Source organism: Micropterus salmoides, unplaced genomic scaffold (genome assembly GCF_014851395.1).
Source record: "Micropterus salmoides isolate LMB-PRFRI ecotype aquatic unplaced genomic scaffold, ASM1485139v1 Ms_hic_scaffold_12, whole genome shotgun sequence".
Taxonomy (NCBI): Eukaryota; Metazoa; Chordata; class Actinopteri; order Centrarchiformes; family Centrarchidae; genus Micropterus; species Micropterus salmoides.
Window position 1 is genome coordinate 15,230,204 of NW_024040263.1, and position 22,074 is coordinate 15,252,277.

The window sequence follows — 22,074 nt, forward strand, 5'->3', positions numbered from 1 at the left end:
CCAGTGTACTTCATACTACCACTAAGGGGCGCCAACATTGTACAAATCCTACACTTTTGCTTTCGTCCAATTTGTAAAGCAGTTTTATGACATGACAGTGGGTCAAAAGGTTCATATTAGACCTGCTTTATTTACTAAAATATATGGACACATTTGCTGCAGATAAAACTGGTAAGAAGATGTAGAAAAAGAGCATGAACATAGAAAAACAAAAGGATAACCAAGATTCAGACAAAACAAATTTACAGTTAAAAGGTTTTAAAATACACAAAAATGTGAAGTAACACCACACTTACACAGTTGAAAGAATCGCAGAGTGCAATGGCCACAGAATAAAAACCGCACTAGCAGTATATACAATTGATCAGAAGCGATTAACATACCACATTTTGTTATGTTACGTGATATGGTCTTTAAAAAAAAAAAAAGAAAAAAATCCCAAAGCAAATTTAGAGGGCGACTGCTGAGCTATTTCAGTGCAATGATTAGCTGATGAGCTGCTTGTTCCGCTTGTCTTTTTGACGAGCCTTGTCTTGGACTTTCTGGGGAAGGTTGGCATCGCTCTGGCTGAGGGCAGTGCGTGAAACTGTGGACATGCCGTCAACAAACTTTGTCTTGAACAGGACGTTGGCGTTGGTGAACATGCCATCCTTTAGGGACACCACCACAAACTGCAGGGAGAGAATTTAAATAAAAGTTATCTTGAGTACATGTTTGCTTAGAGTTGCGGTGAGTGTGTACAGTATGTAGTAAACATGTACATGTTTCAACATACCTGGGAGTGTCTAAAATGTGTGCGCAGCATCTGTCCAATGTTCTGCGTGTGCGATAGATCCAGGGCAGCATCCACCTCATCTAAGATGTAGATGGGAGCGGGTTTGAACAGCAGCATGGCCAAGATGAGAGACAAGGCCACCAGTGATCTGAAAACACAGACACAAAGAGGGTGCTCAGTAAAAGTGACCGACTTCATTATCATGCATGGAAACCTTTACATTCACACTTAGGCTACCATTTAAAATAAAGAAAACAAGTTTATTTATTCGTTTTCTGACCTCTGCCCACCGCTGAGCTCAGTGAGGTTCTCCTTCCAGGTGTTGCCCAAGGCCACCTTGAACTCAAGGCCCTCCAAGACACCACCGCCCTGGGGAGGAGCTAGCTTAGCAGTCGCCCCTGGCAGCAGAGTGGAGAAAATAGAGCCAAAGTCCTTGTTTACCTGCAGAGGAAGGGAAATATCACAGCTGAAGTAAAAGCAATAAATACAAGGCACTACAGTGAGGTCCAAATCCACGGGACAAAGAAAATAAGCTTCAAATGCATTTCAACCACCATGACACTTTTGGGTCCACTGATGTGACAGTTATTGACACACTACCATAGATGAGCTACGAGCATTTTAAATGAGCAAAAATAAAGAGTAGAGATGTATAGGCACAAGAAGTCCGTTTGATAAAACACTGAGGTGGGAAATATGGATAAATTCTTCATAGTATATGCAGTTTTACATCTCTGTATGGTTTTTGAATAATATGAAGAGATGGGAGTGTCCATTTTTGACGAATCCAGCAAATTAAATATCTGACAGTTGAAGGTGTTTCAAAATCTAACAATATCATAAAGCAGTCCTGCTCATTTCTTTGCAATATTTTTCTAATAAACACAGATATATATAAAAAGAGACTAAAATATAAATAGTATGACAAAATGTCATGTTGACAAATTTACACTCAGTTTCCCATTTATTATTAGGTACGCAGAGGTAAAATTAATGCAGTATAAAACAACAGTCGTGCAATAAATACTTCATGAAGGTTAATTTTTAGAGGTGTTCCTTCAACTGTGGTCATTTTGGAGGCTGCAGTTTGTGGTGCTGTTGAGCTGTAGTGCGCTATACTGAAAGATGTGCGTGTTATTTAGTCTACCCTCGTTGATATAAATTTGGTTGAAAAAAAATTAAATAGAAACACCTATCACTATTTTATTGCAGCAGTGTTGTAGCAGACTGCACTGGTCTTAATTAGGTGTGCCTTATAAAATGGCAACTAAGTGCATATTGTCCCTCAGTATACATAGTCACGATTAGGGCTGAAACGATTCAATTATATTGATAAAATCGATTAATAAAATGCTTCGACACAAATTCTTTGCATCGATGCTTTGTTTAATCCATGTAATTTTACAGCAATTTATTACTGTCGCACATCGCGCTTACGCTGTGAACACGATGTATAATGCCGCTGTTTGCAAAGTGGAGGAAGAGAGAGAAAATAGTGAGGGACAAAGAAGAAAGTGTCCCAAGCATGGGATTATTTCAAGCTAAAGAAAACAACAACTCTATAATGTTACCGTCCATCCACCGTAAAACTAAATTTATGTCGCCTTGGCAACAGCACGACGGCACCTTATCAGAAAGCAACTTTAGCATTTAGCTGAAATCATGATTGATTGTTTTGTTGAAAGTTAGCGAAAGTAAGCCGCAGACCTCAGCTGAAAATGTGCACACGTGCGTTTGTTTTTCTCCTTTTTGGGCCCTAAGTTGTAACCTCACAGTCATGCGTTAAGTGGGTGTCGGGGAGCTGCACCTTTTAACTCCCCTCCAGCTCTCTCTGTAGCTCAGACAATCCCTGCTACCTGCCTGTGCTAATCCATCCTTTCACCCATATTCTTTGACTTTATAAAACTGTTATCTTTATAATAAACAGCTGTTTCGTGTGCAGGACCGCTCATTTCCCCTTTGTTTTCTTGACAAAATGTGGTTTGGAGACCTTCCTTGGGTGACAGCCGCTGTCAGCTCCTGTAGAGTGTGTGTGTGTGGTGTGTGTGTGTGTGTGTGTGTGTGTGTGTCTGTCACCGATCAGTCACGTAGCGTGAACGCCACAACAAAACCACCAAGCAAAAGTACTTCTTAAATGACGTATCGATGAATCATTGAAATAATCTATAGAAGCTTCGAATACTAAAATCATCCTTAGCTGCAGCCCTAGCCACGATGTTAGCTGAAAGATAGGAAAATAAATCATTTGCCGAAAGAGAGCAGACCTTCTGCCATGCCAGGTTGAGAGCCTCATTCTTCTTCTGGTCCAGCTCCTCAATGGTCTGCAAGATTTTTGCTTTGTCGTTCTCCACGATCCTCTTCTTCTTCATCAGGTCATTGTACTATAAGGGGGATGAAGGTTGTGTGAGCCGGATGAAGACGTTCAAAGCTGTAAAAGTGTAGTTTTTGCAAAACCCTCTCCAGGTCTCTGTCCTCACCCTTTCTTCTGCCTCATTCAGCATGTTCATGGCTCTCTTGTTGACGTTTCTCTCCAGCTTGGTGGTGGTCTCCTCCAATTTCTTCAGCCGTTGGCCAGCCTCACGAGGGTTGTTGATCTTGAAGTCATAAGAGGTGTTGGGCTGGCCGAAGAACTGACGCTCCGAGTGGATCCAGTCGTGTTCCTCCAGCATCCGAGACACCTGGAGGAAGAAAGTATGACAAAAAGGTGTGAGTGAGTGAGTGAGTGAGTGAAAAGGTCTGTCTGAAGCAAATGAACCGTGTGTACCTTGTCAGCGGCGTCCTGGCTGTCTTTGCGGTGCTTATTAATGTTGTGTTCCAGCTCCTTGATCTTCAGCTGGACTTCGTTGTTCTGCTCCCTTATTTTATTGGCCTCTGCGCTCTTCCCCTGGGACATTTCAATTGGATGGAAATGATCAAACAAAGAGTCACATTTTAGAATTCAAAGCATTAAATTAGTCAGCACACTACACAATTAAAGTATGAAATAGAAAGAGAAAAGTCCAACTGTCCCAAGTAGATATTACAGGGGTGGCTCAGAGCCCCACAACAGACTATGTTTGAAGTAACTTCCAGCCAAACTAAATTTATTCTACGTTTATTTTACTTTAAAAGGTCTTATAATATAGGAGGTTACAACCCAAAGCATTAAAAGCAAAGTTGTATTCACCTTGAGCTCTTTGTCCTGAGCCATGATCACTTCCTTCTGTTTGGCAAGCTCCTCCTGGGCTTTACGCACTGCTTCCTGCATGGCAACAGAGAGAATGAGGTATGGTGAGAGAGAGATGTCAAATGAGCACAGTACAATAGCTGAGCATCTGCATAATGGCTTGTTTTGAGGGGTGACAAATGATGTCTCATTTACTGGACATACTGTAAATAAGCAACTTATTGAAATCTTGGTTTAGTTCTCTGTTGAAAATGGCCCTCGAAAGTACCAACTTTAGGTGCGACCAATTAAAATATATACACATATATACACATATATACACACACACACACACACACCTTGTTCTGTGATACGGTGCAAGCCATGCTGTCTATCTGCTCCTGGATGGCTGTTATGGCTTCATCTACAGCCTGAATCTGCTGCTCATAACCAGCCTGCTCTCTCCGCAGCTCCTCCAGCTCCAAGGCCACCGCCTCAGACTCCTGCACACGTGAGCAAGAAAAGAAACACATTTGATCAATTGAACAGAAGCATCAGTAGGCTGTTGCTGAGAGGGAAAAAAACAAAACAAAACACATCCAATACAGAGCAATGCACGCCGAGGCCGACTGGCTGTGAATGATCGTGTGTCTGGTGGGTGTACCTGCTGCTTCTGCTTGAGCTTCTTATTGAAGGCATCAGCTTTGGACTTGGCTGCATTGAGTTTCTGCTGGGCTGCTTTCAGCTCCTTCTCCCTCTCTGCCTCAGCATTCTTCATCTTGTTCTCCAGCACCTTGTACTTTTCTTCAGCCCGTTTCTGCACGTCCTTGGTAACACGCAACGTCTCCTCACTCTCCTCTGGTTAAGCAAACACACCACATAATCAGTTAAATTAACACACACACACACACACACACACACACACACACACACACACACACACACACACTTTAATTAATACATAAGCACTGGTGGAATTCAGGCATTTCAAATTGTGCATTTGGGCACATTTCAGCATTCTGACCGATGGCCTTGCGCAGCCTCTCCAGCTCCTCCTGCTGCTGGTGGAAGGAGCTCTGCTGCAGCTTGGCCTGCAGAATCTGTTCCTCCTCTACCTTCAGCTCATACTGCTGCTTCAGCTGACGGTACCTGGAGGGAGACAATGTGGTGAAGAGAAGAAAAAAAGTAAGGAAAAAAAAGACTAAACTCCAGAAAGATGGGAAAGCAAGTTGCGGGTCATTGGAGTTGCTGAAGACAGAGGTGGGATTTATTTTCCGAATTAAATGTTTTTGGGAAATGACGTCAAAGTGCAATTCAAACAACGCCATTCAAAAATATCTTACTGTAAATGTGCATCAGTATTATAGCTGACTTAACATAAACACACTATCTTTATACAGAGCTCTTCGAGTTTGACCAAGATACATAATCGACATTTTGCAGTGTAAAAATCACCTCGTCAGTTCCTTCTGGCAAACACAGTTTGGCATTTCTGGACCACAATTTCTTGTTACTTACTTATTTATTATTTATAAACTAATGTTGGCTGATATATTGGCCTAGTTGATTTGTCTGTCAAGCTCTAATAAGAATAATTTACATTTCTGTAGGTGATTTGTGTCTACATACTTCTCAGCGGTTCCCTTAAGGCCGGCCAGTTGTCGTTCAGTATCCTGAAGCTGGGCCTCCTTGTCATTCAAGTTGTCGCGAACCTCCTTCAGTTCCTGTAGGCTGGACAGAACTGATGCTGACTGGGAACGAGCGCCTGGAAGAAAGAAGAGCAGGAAAAAAGAAAGCCTGCTGGTAAATCCATTTCAATGTATGTCTAGCAGCAGTTTTATTTTTAAACAGCTGTGTCTGAAAAATTATTTAATTTAACAGTCATGCTAGTTAAAACTGTTATTTCATGTATAATGTTCTGAAACTTTATAAAACAGTGATGAAGCAAACACTATTCTAAGCAACAAATAAATAATTTTTGTTTTTGCTTGTTCTCCCCAAACTTACACACTGCAGATGACTAAATGACATACATATAATCATGACAATGAATCCCCCTTCTTCTCACCTCCGCTCAGAGTTCCCTGTGGGTCGAAGATGTCCCCTCCAAGAGTGACGGTCTTGGTCATCACCTGTTTATCAAAAGCCACTTTTTTGGCGTTGTCCAGGGTGTCACACACCAGTGTGGAGCCAAAGACGTACTCCATGGCCTTACGCAAGTCAGATTCATAGCCCACCAGGGACAAAGCTGTGTGGACGTTGTCCTGTCCGACCTGACAGAAAAGAGGGAGAGTCATCAAAGACACTGTACCATGTATGACAATTTAATTTCCAAACCTGGCAGTATTTAGATATCTTACCAGGCTCTTGGCAGTGTTGACCACTCTGTCGTTGAGGGTCTTGGCAGAGATCTTGTTCAAGGGAATGATGGTGTACCTACGCTGTAGCTCTCCCTTCTCCAGCAGTTTTTTACCGGTTACCTGGAAAAGACAAAATCATTCACACCGCTGACTCTGGTTACATAGTCCCACTGGTCTGCATACATAAAACCCTTAAACATGATTGCACTAATAAAACATGCACAGTGCCCACTACCACACCTACCTCTGTGTCAACTATAATGTTATAGAGCCGTCCTCCTGCAACAACCTCCAGCGCCGTTGCATAGGAGACGTCACGGACTGTGATCAGGTTAGCTAGCAGCCCCTTCACTTTGCTACGGTCCCATCCTCGCTCTGGGTCCCTGTAAGACAGCAGAAACACATGAAACACTTTGCAAATGTTGCTGAAACTCTTTTCAGGGCTCAAAGCAACGTGTTAAGACAGTAAGTTTAATTTTTATAGAAAGTACCATTATTTTCTCCTTAACGGGTGTTTACTCCCTCATACACACAGACACTTAGTTATGTGTATACAAGTTCCTCTTTAAGTAATTGGTTCTAAAGTAATAAAATAAGCAGTTAATGTTTGATCATCATATTCATATTACTTTTTATAGTATTAAGTATTTTACTTTAAATTCAGAATAGATTAATTCATGCTTTTCTGAAGATTATTTTGCCCTATAATAAGTTGTTATTGGGGCCGTAACAAAAGTAGGAACATCCACATTCAAAACACTTACAGTACAGTTTGTTAAAGATATGAGCAAATTCATTCCTTACTTGTAGTCAAAGCGCAAGTTGGGGAAACGAGACACAAGACACTCATATGTCTCTTTAAGTTTAGCGACCTCTCTGGACAGCTGCCTTCTTTTGTCCAGCAGACTTTCCTCCTTCCCATCTGAATAGACAGACACCAAATGTTAATACATAATGTTTAAAGTAAGGAGTACGCAAGAGGCTGCACACACGCACACAGTACCTTCATAGTTTAGTTTAGCTAGCTCAGCCTGTAGTTTCTCCCTGCTGCTACTGACAGCCTGCAGGGTGTCCTGGTCCTTCTTGTATCCACTGTCCATCTTTTTCACCTCTGCCTGTTTACTCTTCAGCTCAGCCTGGGCATGCTTCAGGGTCATCTGGGCCTGGACGGACAGGAGGACACAGACAAGACATACTATATATATTAATTCTACTGAGCATTAACGTTTGTGCTAAAAACTCGATACTGAATATAAACTGGCATCCTGAAACACTGCATCCCTGACAGATGGGTTCAAGTCCTTTCCTTACCTGCTTGGCCTCAGTATCTGCCTTGCTCATGTCATTCTTGCATGTCATCATCTGCCCAGCCAGTGTGGCCTCCTCGCCGTCCTCATTGGTAGAAAGGCCCGCCGACACGGCCCTAAAATGCTGTTCAGCGGCCTCCAGGGCTGCGCTGTCCTTCTGTCCCTCCTCCTGCAGAGCCTGAAGCTGCTCTGTCGACTTAGAAACCTCCTTTTCTTTTACCACAAGCATTTTCTTGTCCTAAGGATTAAGGAAAATAACAGTTCAAGTAATCAGGAATTCAGTTGTGCAAATTACCCTCACTGTGTGTAGATTTAATTTGCTAAAAGTTTCTGAGATGTGATTATACAGGCAGATATTAGCAAAATGGACTGTCCTGTTACCTCCTCCATACTCTTTACAAGCTCCTTCCTCTTCTTGGTTTCATCTTTGAGATTCTGTTTTTTTAAGTCAAGAGCACTCTGAGCTTTGGCGTCCACACGTTGCACATCAGCTAGAGCCTCCTCCAGGGATTTTAATACTCCATTCACTTCCTACAGGCGAGCAGGTAAACATTGTCAAAGCAATAAGACTTAAGATTCCCTTTACTTGTAGTTTGATTAAAAAATAAAATGAAAAAAAAAAAAAAAAAACACAATTCTTTCAAAATGTCTTTTGATGCAAGAGGGTCAAACAGACAAATATTCAACAAAAAACAAACAAAAAAACCTTGCAAATATTCCAAGTTTCAACAAAAGTTCCAAGAATGAGGAAAACAGATCATCCAAACATTCTCAAATAGCAGCAGATGACATTTCCTGAGAAAGTGTTTAAGGTTAACAAACAAAAAAATGGTAAATAGTACATAAGAGCTCTCAAAATATTAGCATAAGGGTCTCTATTAAAGTATAAAAAGCTCCCCAATTTTATCTTCCAGTGTACCTGGTCTTTTTTCTTCTGCAGCTCCTGAATCTGGGCTGAGAGCTCCTGGACTTTGCTCTCATTCTCACCAATGCTGGCTTGCATCTTGGCAATGTTATCCTGCATCACCTTCAGATTGTCTGCCGACTTCAGCTTCGTTTCCTCTGCACACACAAACAGCCAGGCCACGTACAGCCGTGACAAGTGCTGGATCTCACGCATCAGCTTTTGGTACTCCAAGTATGATGATCGTTCCTGCAGAGGGAGGAAAGTTTAGCAAAAATGGGATATTAATTATTATTTATTCAATTATTATTATAATTATTATTATTAACAATACAGTGAACTTACCTCTTGCAATTTCTGCATGGTTGGAGTAATTTCCTCATCCAAAATCTGAAAGAGTCAACGAAGAGAAATGGTTAAATATTTCAACATTAGCTGCAATTGTATTTCTCTCCACTGTAGGAGATGCATTAGTCAAAAATGAGTTTGGATGTCTAACATACTGTCTGAATCTCCTTCAGCTTGGCCTCCTTCTTCTCAATGGTTTTCTGAGCGCTAATCTTTTTACATTCATACATCCTGGTTCCTGCAGCCTCCTCAATCATGGCAAGGATCTGAAAGAAAAGATGTGATCATTGGAAGACCAATGAAAATAGAGGAAAATGTGTATGAAAAAGTACTGATGGTGAAATAGTGGACGACGGATGTATGTTTTACCTCTGGTGGCTTCATGTTTAGAACTTTGGTGATCCTCCCCTGAAATATTGGAAACATCACATTATAAAAAACTGTACAGGGCTAAAACCACAAGCATGCATACTGCTGCAAACAGGACACCAACCTGCATGATGAGAAAATGTGGGTTGTTGACGTTGAGGCCAACAGAGCAAAACAAGTCTTGCACCCTGGTGTTGTTGGCATTGACTCCATTGATGAGGTACTTGTTCCTGCCACCAATTACAACCTTAAAGAAAGAAGGAGTCATGTACAACACAATAACATTCAAACACAATAACAAAAACCACGGAGCCCCCGTGAGCTCTTAATTCTTTGCCAACCTGTCTGGTGACGGTGATCTCATCATGAGTTTCAAAACCCAGAGGACTCTGGCTTTTGTTGGAGTTGTCAAAGGTAATAGACACAGTGGCCTTAGTGATACCACCTTGTCCATTTTTGTAAACCAGGTCCTGAAGATTGGAGGCCCGCACCTTTCAAGTGAAAATGAAACAAAAACATAGAAGTTCCAACTAGTTTTGTTGAGTGTTAGCTAACGTTAGTGTTAAGATGCTCCTCGCTATCTCTGCTTTGCTAGTAGTAGTAACGTTACGATTGAAACTATTACCAACTTACCACGATGCTTAACTCTACACAGTAATTAAGGCAAATACCTACGTAATTTTTATTATGGAGCGTAATGACATCATAACCAATAAAGTACTTACATGTGTGAGATTGGAAATGCCCAAAAGGAAACATATCGAGTCCAAAATATTGGACTTGCCGCTGCCGTTCAGTCCTGTGATGGCGTTGAACAGCGGGTCAAAGCCGTTGATCTCCGTCCTCTGCGCGTAGGATTTGAATCCTTCAACAATAATAGACTTGATGTGCATCTTCAGGCTGTCCTCTCTCCGCAGACTCCGGAGGCAAGATTCGTGGTGTTTGAATAACGTTACCTACTCGGTGACTTAAAAAAGGTGAAGCCCTGGCTTACAGCCCAGTATTTACAACCGACAACTCGCCCGTCTCCCCTCTAACTTGAATTTTGGCGGCAGGTATGGAGCCACTGGTCCGTCCGCTCTGTGCCTGGGACGGGATGGGGCGGCTTAAAGTGTCTTAACACGATGTGTGCACACATTGAATATATTTATCAAGAAATAAATATGACTGATCTAAAAACAAAGATAAAATTCAAAGAACACCGTTTCAGATACATTAGTATGAATGTGTATTTTTTCAGGCACATTTTAAGGCTACTAATACTCCCGACTTGTTTTGGTGCCACCTGTAGGTAAAAAACAGAGCCACATGTGAAGGAAACTGATTCAGAGACAGAGAGAGGGGTGCAAAACTCTTCACACAGTCTGCATTACCAACATGCATCTTGGCCAAACAGTTAATCTGACCCCCAATACTCACTCAAACCACCAAAACACTTCGTACAAGTCTCAAAATAGAGTCGTTCAACCAAAACACTGGCAACAATTCTCATTTAGAAAGCATACAGTCTCACTCATAACACACTGACCTACAAAACACTAAAAACAGGGAGCATTACATAAATGAAGAACTTTTATCTTTGAAGCATGAGCGAACAAATTAGGTTTTCATTATACAATAACAATAACATATTTTCACATCAGAAATGCAGCAATTTGCTTCAATATCCTTTATTTGTTCTATATCTGTGGATAGTATTGTAAACTGTGAAATATTTTACTGTAAGTTGAAACAACCCCCCCCACACCCACACACCACACACACACACACACACACACAAATTTCTGGAATTCCAGGGCTGCAAACAGTAATACAAATAAGAAACACCTCAAAAACTCATAATGTACAGTACTTGAGGGTGCTAGTCCTCCCTCTCTGCTGCATTTGCAAGTTCTCATCAACATCACATCTTACGTCTTTCCTGGCGATGCATCTTGGAAAGTATCTTCTGGAATATCTAATCCAACCCTGGCAGTCTTCAGGAGAAGTGTCTCCACATCCCGCATTCATGGCATCCAGTAAGGTCATCTGGTCATGTGGATGGTGGTCACAACAAAGATAGGGGAGTTTCTTGCTCCTCTCTCCTCCGCTGGCACAAGGCGATTATGCAGGTCATCCAGGAAAGACTTGAGCCTCTCCGTACTGTCGGGGCCAATGAGTGGTTTGTATAACAGCAAACCATCATTGGACAGTGCTGCACACATCGTGATGTTAGCTCCTCTTTGCCCTGGGACATCCATGGTTGCTGTCTGTCCAATCACATGTCTTCCCCTGCGGCATGTTTTTGCCAGGTTGAATCCAGCTTCATCTACAAAGATGAATGTATGTGCAGTTTTCCAGGCTTCCAGCTCCATTACTGTCTAAAATACAGTAAATACCCAGGACTTCACATTATGCATCACTGTGTATGTTCCCTGATTAATTATTGAACAGACATCTTACCTGGACATATTGATAACAGTTCTTTCACACGTTCACAGTTTCTCTTGAATGGTATAGTATACAACTGCTTTGTCCTTATTTTATGTTTCTCCAGGACTCTGGCAATTGTCAGTGTGCTGACCGAATTCACATTTCCAAAAGTGATATTGTCTGCCTTCTGAGATTTTCTACTTATTTCAATCTGGTCACTGCAGAAATGCAGTACATTTACCATCAATCTGTTGTGAATGTCTTTTTAACAGTTTTGGACACAGTGTGTTAGCATTTGGAAAAAAGTACTGCAGATACAGTGTTTTGGAGGTGGTGAAGTAGTAATGAGAAAAGAGTTCATAAATTTTGGAGAAAGGGGTCATTGAATGCATTTTATGTGAAAGCAATGAAAAATGATTCACAGTTTGGTCCACATACACGTCTGTTGCGCTGACTGTGTGAAGAGTTTTGACAATGTGACTTCAGTTTTGACCAACGCAGGTTACAAATAGAAAAAAACTGTAATACAGTATTTCTGAATTGCTAAAACACTAAAATCCATTTGCAAAACCGAAGTTGCAAGTGTACAAACCACTTTATTGATTGAATCACACAATTTGCAGAACTTTAAATACTTCTCATGTGGTTAGACACAACTAGCAAATCGGAATCACTCTTTGTGCAAAACTGTAAACGCATTCACAATGCACATGTAGCATTTTGGTGCACTTCAACTCAGAATGGCACAACACAGCCCCCAAAAGTGAAACACAAGCAACACACTGTTGTCATCGGTAACACACAAGCACTCAAAATTGAACACACCTGTTTCAAATCAGTAATGTGTTGCACCTAATCAGTAATAAGGATATAAAGCCATGTCAAATCCAGATGGCATGTGTGAGTTTCACAATGGAGAGCAGGAGAGCAGGAGAGCAGGAGAGCAGGAGAGCAGGAGAGCAGGAGAGCAGGAGAGCAGGAGAGCAGGAGAGCAGGAGAGCAGGAGAGCAGGAGAGCAGGAGAGCAGGAGAGCAGGAGAGCAGGAGAGCAGGAGAGCAGGAGAGCAGGAGAGCAGGAGAGCAGGAGAGCAGGAGAGCAGGAGAGCAGGAGAGCAGGAGAGCAGTGTGAGTTTCACAATGGAGAGCAGGAGAGCAGGAGAGCAGGCAACAAGAGCAATAATTTCCAATGAAATTAGAGCAACAATCATACACCATGTTCTGGTTCATGGAATGAGTATGAGGGAAGCAGGACTACGTGTTCAGCCAAACATAAGCAGGTTCTCTGTGGCCTCCATTGTCAGGACATTCAGAGAAGAGAACAGGTAAGTGTACTATCATTTGTGGTCCCTCAAACTTACAGCAGAGTATAGACAGCTGTGGAACGTCTCAGTAAATTACTGTAACATGTCTAAAAATTGGCCCTTTTCTTGCAGTATTACAGTAAAACTAAAACGAATAGTAGTATAACAGTAAAAGTAACAGTATTTTATGTATTGTACATATTTGGTGACATTTCAATGCATTAGGCCTGTCTGTACAATTCTAACAAGAGGTTTTATTTGCTAGAATTGAAAGACTGCCACATGTCAGTGGAAGGAGAGGTATGTTCTCACAACAGCAGACCATTATTGTCAATATGGTCCTTCAAAATAATCTCATTCGTCTGCATGAAATACAACAGTGAGTTGAGGAAGACAACGTGAACTTTGAAGGAATCAACAGTGTGAGTCTCTCCACAACTGACCGTGTCCCTGAAACGCAACCTGATAAGTCTCAAACAAGCCTACAGAATACCATTTGAGAGAAATTCTGAAAGGCAAAAGAGCTACGATATCTATGTACAAGTAAGTAATCATGTCCAGAAATTATACAGCACTATTGAGTTACTGTACATCTTTACTGTGTTGAAGGTAATGCAGCCCATGTATAGAGTCATAAAGCCTGGAATGCTATGTCATTTACGTTACTTCAAAAATGAATTTTGTTCATTGTATGTTTCAACTGGGTTCCATGGAGAGGCCTCATGAGTGCATCTTCTTGGATGAAGCTGGCTTCAATCTCACCAAGCGGAGGAGAGGCCGCAACATTATTGGTCAACATGCCATTGTAGAGTTGCCAGGGCAGCGTGGTGGCAACGTGACCATATGTGCTGCCATCAGCATCTACGGGGTTATTCACCGCCATGTGACTTTAGGGCCTTACAATACTGCCCATCTTATGTTTCTGCATGCTCTACAGGAAGCACTACTGAGACGTGAACAGAGGTGATGAGCAGGCAGAGCATCCCATGTATGTGGTAATCTGGGACAATGTGAACTTTCACCGTGGTCCTAGAATTTGAGTGGTTTGAAAATAACCTACGTTTTATAAATGTGTGCCTCCCACCATACTCGCCCTTCCTTAATCCCACTGAATTTTTTTCTGCATGGAGGTAGAAGGTCTATGACAAATCCTTATGCACAGGAAAATTTCATTCAGTCAATGGATGCAGCAGAAACTAAAACATTACTTAAAAGTAGACCTACTAAAACTATTTTAAAATAATAACTTGGGTTTTTCTAATTATATTTAACACCACAGACAAACTCTAGCTTCAGGCAGACGATATAAAGCAGCCGTGAAAAACATTTACAAGAAATCTTTCATTCCCTGCAATAATTAGCCTACTCTGAACAACATAAATTAGACATTGTACAGCTGCTGTTTTGTGTGTTTGAGCCTTGTCAAAGGAGAATTTCTGTCACTGCTTTGGGACAGATGATAGTTATCTATGTAAAATATTGTATAGTGAATTCCTAATTTATTCTACTTTTAACAAGGCTAAAGGCAGACAAAGGCAAGAAATGTGTAGTTGTTTTATTTGTTCTCTATTAGAAATTCACATTTTTACAGTAGCACACAGAATAGGCTACTTAAAAGTAAAGTGTAATATACAATGCTATTTGATATGTTTTAGAGTATTAATGCAAAAAGACATTTCATAGTGGATAACTCATCATAGTTGGTGTGTTGTTGTAATGGAAGCCACAAGTCTACATTCACTCCATGCCTATACACAATATATAATAAAGCTGCCCCATGCCTTTATTGACACACAATCATTGTCATCCCATTAAGCATCCAGGGGCACGGGACACATGGACAGACACACCAAATTGAATGCGTAGAAGCATATCTGTGATAGAACAACACAGTCTCCTCTATTAGAGTAAAAGGCGGTAGGCTTGATGTAGGCCCAGTCAAAGTTCAGCAGGTTCAGTGGCCTCTGACAGTGCTGGTCGCTGAGAGCCACCATGGCACGCACGATAGAGTATTTGGCTGAGCAGCTGATGGCTGTCACTGTACGCACCTTGTCAAAGTGCAGCAAGAAACAAGGGTCATCCTAGAGCCACATACACACAGAATGAGATAATGTTACTTATTGTAAAAATCTTTTGTGTAACCCTTTTCAAAGTTACAAAGATACAGTGATTCAACACAATGGCCTCTCAATAAAATTCATTCTAAATTTGAAGAAGTAATCAGAGATGCCGGATGTATGAAAAGCAAACTGCTGGGAGATGAAAGCTATACGTATGAAATAGTGTTGTTGATAAAAGCATGCATTAATATCTTAAGCACATTTGAAGTATCTACTCCAACTTGTTTACATCCTAAGAATAGCTTGCTGAGGTAATTCTCTATTGTTTGACTGATGAAATGGTTGAAAGCTTCAGATAAATCTGTATCTGAAGCTAAATGTACCTTGAGTTAAGATTCCTTTGTCAAACTCAGATTTCTACATTAGTTTTTCTCGCTCGCTTTAGTACATTTCTCAGATCAGAATTGAAATTCTCAAAACCACTTGTTCAACCTCCACATCATCTCGTCACTTGTGCACATCATAAAAGCAATTTCTCATTGTTTTGAACATACTTCAAATGCTTTGACACATTGAAGCAAATGATTAAGTACTATTGTCTGCTATTTTCTACATTATCAATTGGCTATGTCATGCTGATCACAATGAATTATACTTTTACCCCCCAAAACATCTAAGCATAACTTCATTGCATAAGTCGAGAGAAAGCGTATTTCCTATACATATCTATTAGACTTTTTTTGCAAATGTCTCCTTACTTTATTATTGATGAAGATATCCATTGTTATATGGATAAGAATCTGTGACCTGACAGACAGGAACATCAGCCTGGAGTGTTTCACATGCTTGCATTTCTAATTTTGTAATTTCTTCCGTTGTGCTATACAGTGCTGTAAAACAGTCCTTTCTTTTTTGCATCACAATGACATGGTCTGTCAGCAAATTACAGTAAAAACGTAACTGTACCCTGTCCAATCTCTTGCAATGTATAAATTTATACTGTTGACATTGATATGACATATTGAAGTGCAGCCTTGTGCATTTTCAGTCATTGTCATCAAAAGTTTTGGAACGGTAAGGAAAATTCCTTTGTTTTTGTTGTTCACTGAAGACATTTGGGTTTAAGATCAAAAGATGAGTATGAGACAAGAGTTCAGAATTTCAGCTCTCATTTCCTGGTATTCACATCTAGATGTGTTAAACAACTCAGGACATATCACCCTTTGTTTGAACCCACCCATTTTTCAAGTGGGAAAATCGACCAGAGTCATTGGACAAACATTGGGCAAAGCAAGCACAACAATTTGGAATGTCCTGAAAAAGAAACTACTGGTGCACTAAGCAACAGACGTCGAACAGGTCGACCAAGGAAAACAACAGTAGTTGATGACAGAAATGTCGTGAGAGCTGTGAAGAAACCCCCCAAAACATCAGTAAGTGACATCACCAATGACCTCCACAGTGCAGGGGTGAAGGTATCACAATCCGCTGTTCGAAGAAGCCTCAGAGCAGAAATATAGAGGCCACACCACAAGATGCAAACCACTCATCAGCAGGAAGAATCGGAAGGCCAGATTGAAATTTGCAAAGAAGTACAGAGATGAGCCGCAAAAGTTCTGGAACAAAATCTTATGGACTGATGAGACCAAGATTAATCTCTACCACAGTGATGGAAAAGCCAAAGTGCAGAGAAAGAAAGGAACTGCTTATGATCCGAAGCATACAAGCTCATCTGTGAAGCATGGTGGAGGTAATGTCATGGCTTGGGCGTGCATGGTTGCTTCTGGAACAGGCTCATTAATATTTATTGATGATGTAACTGATGATGGCGGCAGCAGAATGAAGTCAGAAGTGGACAGAAACATTTTGTCTGCTAATTTATGGAAAAATGCATTGAAACTAATCGGAAGGAAGTTTATCATGCAGCAGGACAATGACCCAAAGCACACTGAAAAAAATGCAAGGTTTTAGACTGGCCAAGTCAATCACCTGACCTTAACCCAATAGAGCATGCATTTCACCTCCTTAAGGAGACTGAAGGGAGAAACACCCCCGAAACAAACAAGAGCTGAAAGAAGCTGTGGTAAAAGCCTGGAATAGCATCACAAAGGGAAGAATGCGACAGTTTGCTGATGTCGATGGGTCGCAGGCTTGAGGCAGTTATTGCAAGCAAGGGTTATGCCACCAAATATTAAATGTTATTTACTTTAAGATTATTTGTTCCATTACTTTTGCTCACCTAAGAATGCTGTGGTCTAGTACAAACGGTGATATGTCCTAAGTTGTTTAACACATCTAGATGTGCATGCCAGGAAATAAAAGCTGAAATTCTGAACTCTTGTCTCATACTCATCTTTTGATCTTAAACCCAAATGTCTTCAGTGAACAACAAAAACAAAGGACTTTGCCTTACAGTTCCAAAACTTTTGGAGAGGACTGTATATTGATTACACATTTTGACTATCTTGTTCGTAAACAATGACACAAGGACTTGTCATTCTGATGGCACTGACATGTTCAATGACATAAAGATTTGCTTTTGAGAGATAGACTAAGGATTCTGAACAATTTACAGGCTTTTGCAGGTAATCCACTGTGTTTCTACGTGTGCTGTTTGTTTCAAGAAATGCACTCACTGTTTTGCAGATGTTAGGGATGATTTGAGAAATGTACCAAAGCGACTGAAAACTGTAAAACAGATAACTGAGGTGGTTGTGCACAAGAACAGAAAAATGGGTATAAGTATATTCGTGTTGTAACTTTCTTTATTTCCTTAAGCAATTCTATTTAATTTGTTTTTTATATTTAGGATCCCAATGAGAGACAGTTGTTATTCCTTTGCTCAACATGAAACACCACAAGAGTAACACGTAGCACTGAAAAATTATGAATTAGAATGTAAAATTATAGTTTGAGATAAATTACATTGTTTCAAGGCTATTACTATAAGAGTAAAAGTGTGATTAAGAGACAATTTTAATAATTATTTTAATAACTATAGTCTATGTGCCAGACATCCTTTCTATACAAAACTGTTGGAAATCATGCAATAATAAGCTATGGAAATTGCAATTAAATTTGGTTAATTACCACATCAGGGTCCCGTCCATCAACAAGAGTCAGGTCTTGCAGGGACCAGATCTCTGTCCTCCTGTAGCACTCCTGTATACTGGAGCGTTTGGTATGGGACCTCTTGGATCCAGCCTTTAGGGACATCTTAGATGCCTGACATCCCACTATACTTAACTGCACCACTTTGGTTTTTGAAACTACAGAAAATGAGAAATAACAAAAGTGTAAACAGAAGCCAAAAGAGTCCAGTGCAGCTCAGGGCATTTCATCTACTGCAGAAGAATCATGACTCATTTCAGGCCTCATAGACTTTACACAGCCCGTTTTCATACAACAGTTCAAAGACATGTTCAGCCATTTTCTTCTAAAGATTCTCTGCAATCATTAATAATATTCTCTATTACCTATGAAAGAAAATTCTACTGTAAAGCTTCCAAATGTTTTAATGTTTTTAAATACAACAGAATAGAAATGATCTTGAATAGGTGAACATACTTAACCCTTAAAAGCTGCTGTATCAAATGAACAAAAATGTTTTGAAGTGACTACCTGATCAACAAGAAGGCTGTTTACCTGAGACACAGAGGAAATGTCTTCCAGGCGATGGCTCTTCAATCTCGATAAACTCCACCAGTCTCTGTTTTGCAGGTCGGAACAAAACTCTCTGCATCTCCGCCTTCAGAAGAGACGACATCACTGGAGAGACGAAGCAAAGAATCAGGACCGGATGGTGGGAAAAGGGATTTTTAAAAACAAAAAAAAAAACAGAAACAGTAAGGCGGAAAGAAAACAAGAGTGACAAACAGAGGATGAGAAAATCCAAGAGAGAAAAAGAGAGCGACAGAGTTGATGAAAAATAATGAGGACACTGGACAACAATGAAAACTGGAAGTGATGAGGAGGGAGGAGGTGATGTTTCCTCTGGTCAGACCGCGTAAAACTATGTGGTTGTGTGTGAAATGAGCTCAACTACACACACACTTAACTCTGCAGCAGTCAGGTTTGATGATCAATGTTAAACTTAGTACTTAGCACTGCAATTCAAGGTCAATCTCTTCATCATTTTAGCTTTTTATTGCTTCCTTCAATTAAGATCCATTATAATGTTGATCCTGATGTTTGCTCAGGCTTCCTGAAAATATGGCTTTCCCTCTTGGATTTGTATTTACTTCGGTGGATCCAAGGCATAGACACACAAGTGCTTTACCCTAGTTGTACTGTGAGTGGTTATATCCCCCCTACTCTCTTTCTTTCTTTCTTATTTTCTTTCTTTCTTTCTGTCTTTCCATGGCCTATCTGTTTCCACTCACTCACGTATAGACGTTGATATATGCTGTGGCACAGTGCCCAATGTTTGTCTGTGATTAAACGGTGGTTATGTGGGAAAAGGATGTCCCGCAGCACTCTGCGTGGTTTCCATTACCCACTAATAATTCAATATCTGAGTACAGGTACAAGCGGGGTGAAGCACTTAAATGGAGGGATTTTATAAGCACATAAAGGATGCTACACGTCTTTAATGATCATGACTCCATGAGATAATTTGCTAGATGATAAGCAGAAATAAAATAATGTTACACTTTTGAGCAGGTTCCAGCTCAGGAAAGGCAGGGTAAACAAACAACAACAGCGTGGGAGGACTTTTTCCATAAGCAAACCGCCCCAGAACGAACCAGGCCAAAGCTCTGATTTCATTTGTTAGCAGGATAGAGTGTGGCTCCATTGGATTTGTCACATTTTGTGAAAACAAAGATGGGTTGTTCCGCAGCTAAGTGCTTTATCGTTGTGGTCGTTGATGGTTTTTGTGGGTGTTCACTTGAAAGGCTTTTTGCCTCTGAGATGGAAAGATGAGCAGATGGGCAGGAAGCAGGGAGGAAAGGAAATATAGTGTTGAACCTCATGAATAACAGATGAGGTTTGCTTTACTTACTTGTCATAACCTTTAACCCCAGCATGTCTGTCACGTGCCTTTAAAAGGATTCTTATTTGTATAATAATTGGAGAAAATCCAAGATTGGCACAAGAGAGTAGTTTTTGTAAAATATGCTGTAATGCACAAACTGCGTTGATCTCCCTCTTGTATTCAGTGGCATCACTACATCAATGTGCCTGTATCTGTATTTTTAATAAAATATGCTTGTGATGATTTTGCAGTTTGTGGAAACATGCAGGTAAATAGATGGGAAAAAAACAACAGGATATGAACGTATAGCAACTAATGTACAGTTATAAGTTAATATAGGAGGAGTTTGGAAAGACATCAACACATGATTTAAGAGGATTAAGAGGGGATGTAGAGAGTTCAGGAGTAAAGTCAGGGCCCCTGGCAGTAAGGATAGGAGAAGATCTGTGTTACACTGGAAGGACAGATGAAGTTGTGGAAGGAAGAAAGGAAGAAAGAGCATCTGGCTATCAAGAAGTATTAAAAAATTATCAAGAAACAGAGAAGGGGAGAAGACACGCAGGATGCAGAGGAGTGAGAGTGGGAAATTTTAACAACTGAAAAAAGCAGAGGAAGCAAAGGAAGAAGAAAGCAAAACAAAAGACAGGAAGAAATACAGGAGATCTGAAGAAAAGAGAAGCTGAATTTGAAACAAAGAGCAGGCTGTGGAGATGACTTATGGAATGGACAACACAAATTGTGCAAGAAGGGGTGTTGAGCAAAGGAAAGATGAGAAAGGAGAGAAAATAATAGATAGGAAAATGTGGAGAATCCTTAAGAAGCAGGTAACGGCTAATCCGAACAAAGCAGGTGAGAGCTGAAAATTATGACAGAGAAGAAGTGAAGGGGAAAATTGAGTTCACAGAGAGGAAGGACACTGAAGAAAGGAATACGAGGCAGACAGAAATTCAGAGAAGGTGCAGGGCTATAATGAGTCCACGCAGGAGCAGAGAATTAATGAGGTTGGCACTGTTATACATTAAGCAAACTAGAATGGAGCTAACTTTTTGTTTAATGCACAAGCCCAAGGCTGGAATTCAAAGTATGCCTGTGTGAAAACAGGAACGCTGTGTTCATTATACATGTAGATTCTGGATTTTACAATTTGCAATTTTTGCGGCAGTATTGTAGTATTTGACTTCTATTTAAACTTATTCGCACAGATTTAAGTTTGCATTGTTTAATTGCAGACATTTGAACTCTGTAACAGTTTTGCATTTAAAAAGCTGTAGTACAGTAAAGGCAAAAAATTACCCTGATGTTGTGATGCAATAAATAATGTATATGACATAAAACAGAATTACTTGCTTGCACTGTGACACCACTGTTATTATTGAAAATGTATTTTTGATGGTATCTAGCGGTGTGTCGGTCGCGAATGAATTGGCTCTATGAGCCAGCTCTTTTAAGTGAATGATGGGAGCCAGATCCTGTCTGAGAGACGACTTTCTAGCTTCAACACTGTGCATCATCATTTAAGGTAAGAGATCACTGTTTAATTTCCCCAAATGTCTCCACGCCTGTCTGCCATGTCAGTACACTTTTCTGGGTGTATCTTTGGCCAGTTGGGGAGGGACAGTAAGAGAGGATGATGAAGAAAAGTTGAGTTTACATGTTGCATGTTGACTTCCGTGTAAACATGGACACAGGGGCCGTAGAACTCTGGTTCAACTTACACTCAATTGTCCAAATATTGTCCAAATCTTCCTGTTAGAGCTAGAGTCCTGCACTGATAGAGGGCAATTACACAGCTGAAGCCCATCTACTATGTAGCAGGACTGTCAGAGGAAACATGGCCTCTCCAGGTCTATAATATAATAATACAGTTTCTATACTAACTGGAGAGATTTAATTCTGCAACAGCGAGACAGTAACTTGTTTATTTTGTCTTTATATATATATATGTATATGTGATTTCTATGTCTTGTACTTATCTGTATATAACAATATAACATACTATTCTCTTTTCTGTAAAGACATATACATACATACAATACAGTATAAATAGCTATCACTGCCAGCATTATACATGTCTACTGCAGCCCTTACATGGCCACACTTCTCTGTCATCTCTTTACCC

The 22,074-nt window shown here is 40.5% G+C and overlaps 2 protein-coding genes and 1 long non-coding RNA gene across 3 annotated transcripts; 1 reads left to right on the forward strand and 2 right to left on the reverse strand.

Annotated features, from left to right (window-relative positions):
• Positions 1-110: 110 nt before the first annotated feature.
• LOC119899135 (structural maintenance of chromosomes protein 2-like) lies at positions 111-10,244 on the reverse strand. The gene is made up of 25 exons (XM_038713577.1): positions 9,934-10,244; positions 9,550-9,699; positions 9,333-9,455; positions 9,209-9,247; positions 8,995-9,105; positions 8,837-8,881; positions 8,507-8,740; positions 7,969-8,118; positions 7,592-7,825; positions 7,284-7,443; positions 7,085-7,202; positions 6,525-6,663; positions 6,281-6,400; positions 5,989-6,193; positions 5,550-5,685; positions 4,945-5,069; positions 4,585-4,778; positions 4,280-4,423; positions 3,942-4,016; positions 3,540-3,659; positions 3,253-3,453; positions 3,040-3,156; positions 1,056-1,216; positions 776-923; positions 111-671 (listed from the first exon to the last, which is right to left on the reverse strand). The coding sequence occupies exons 1-25, from the start codon at positions 10,099-10,101 to the stop codon at positions 486-488; spliced, it is 3,603 nt and encodes a 1,200-aa protein (XP_038569505.1). The 5' UTR covers positions 10,102-10,244; the 3' UTR covers positions 111-485.
• A 2,489-nt stretch (positions 10,245-12,733) lies between these two features.
• LOC119899137 lies at positions 12,734-14,008 on the forward strand. Its single transcript, XR_005443724.1, has 4 exons — positions 12,734-12,941; positions 13,186-13,220; positions 13,301-13,463; positions 13,636-14,008. It is a non-coding gene; the product is annotated as an uncharacterized LOC119899137 (long non-coding RNA).
• A 520-nt stretch (positions 14,009-14,528) lies between these two features.
• On the reverse strand, positions 14,529-18,802 carry si:dkey-245p14.4 (uncharacterized protein LOC563576 homolog). Its single transcript, XM_038713578.1, has 3 exons — positions 18,626-18,802; positions 18,071-18,249; positions 14,529-15,001 (listed from the first exon to the last, which is right to left on the reverse strand). Exons 1-3 carry the CDS (start codon positions 18,744-18,746, stop codon positions 14,732-14,734), a joined length of 570 nt encoding a protein of 189 aa, XP_038569506.1. The 5' UTR covers positions 18,747-18,802; the 3' UTR covers positions 14,529-14,731.
• Positions 18,803-22,074: the final 3,272 nt, after the last annotated feature.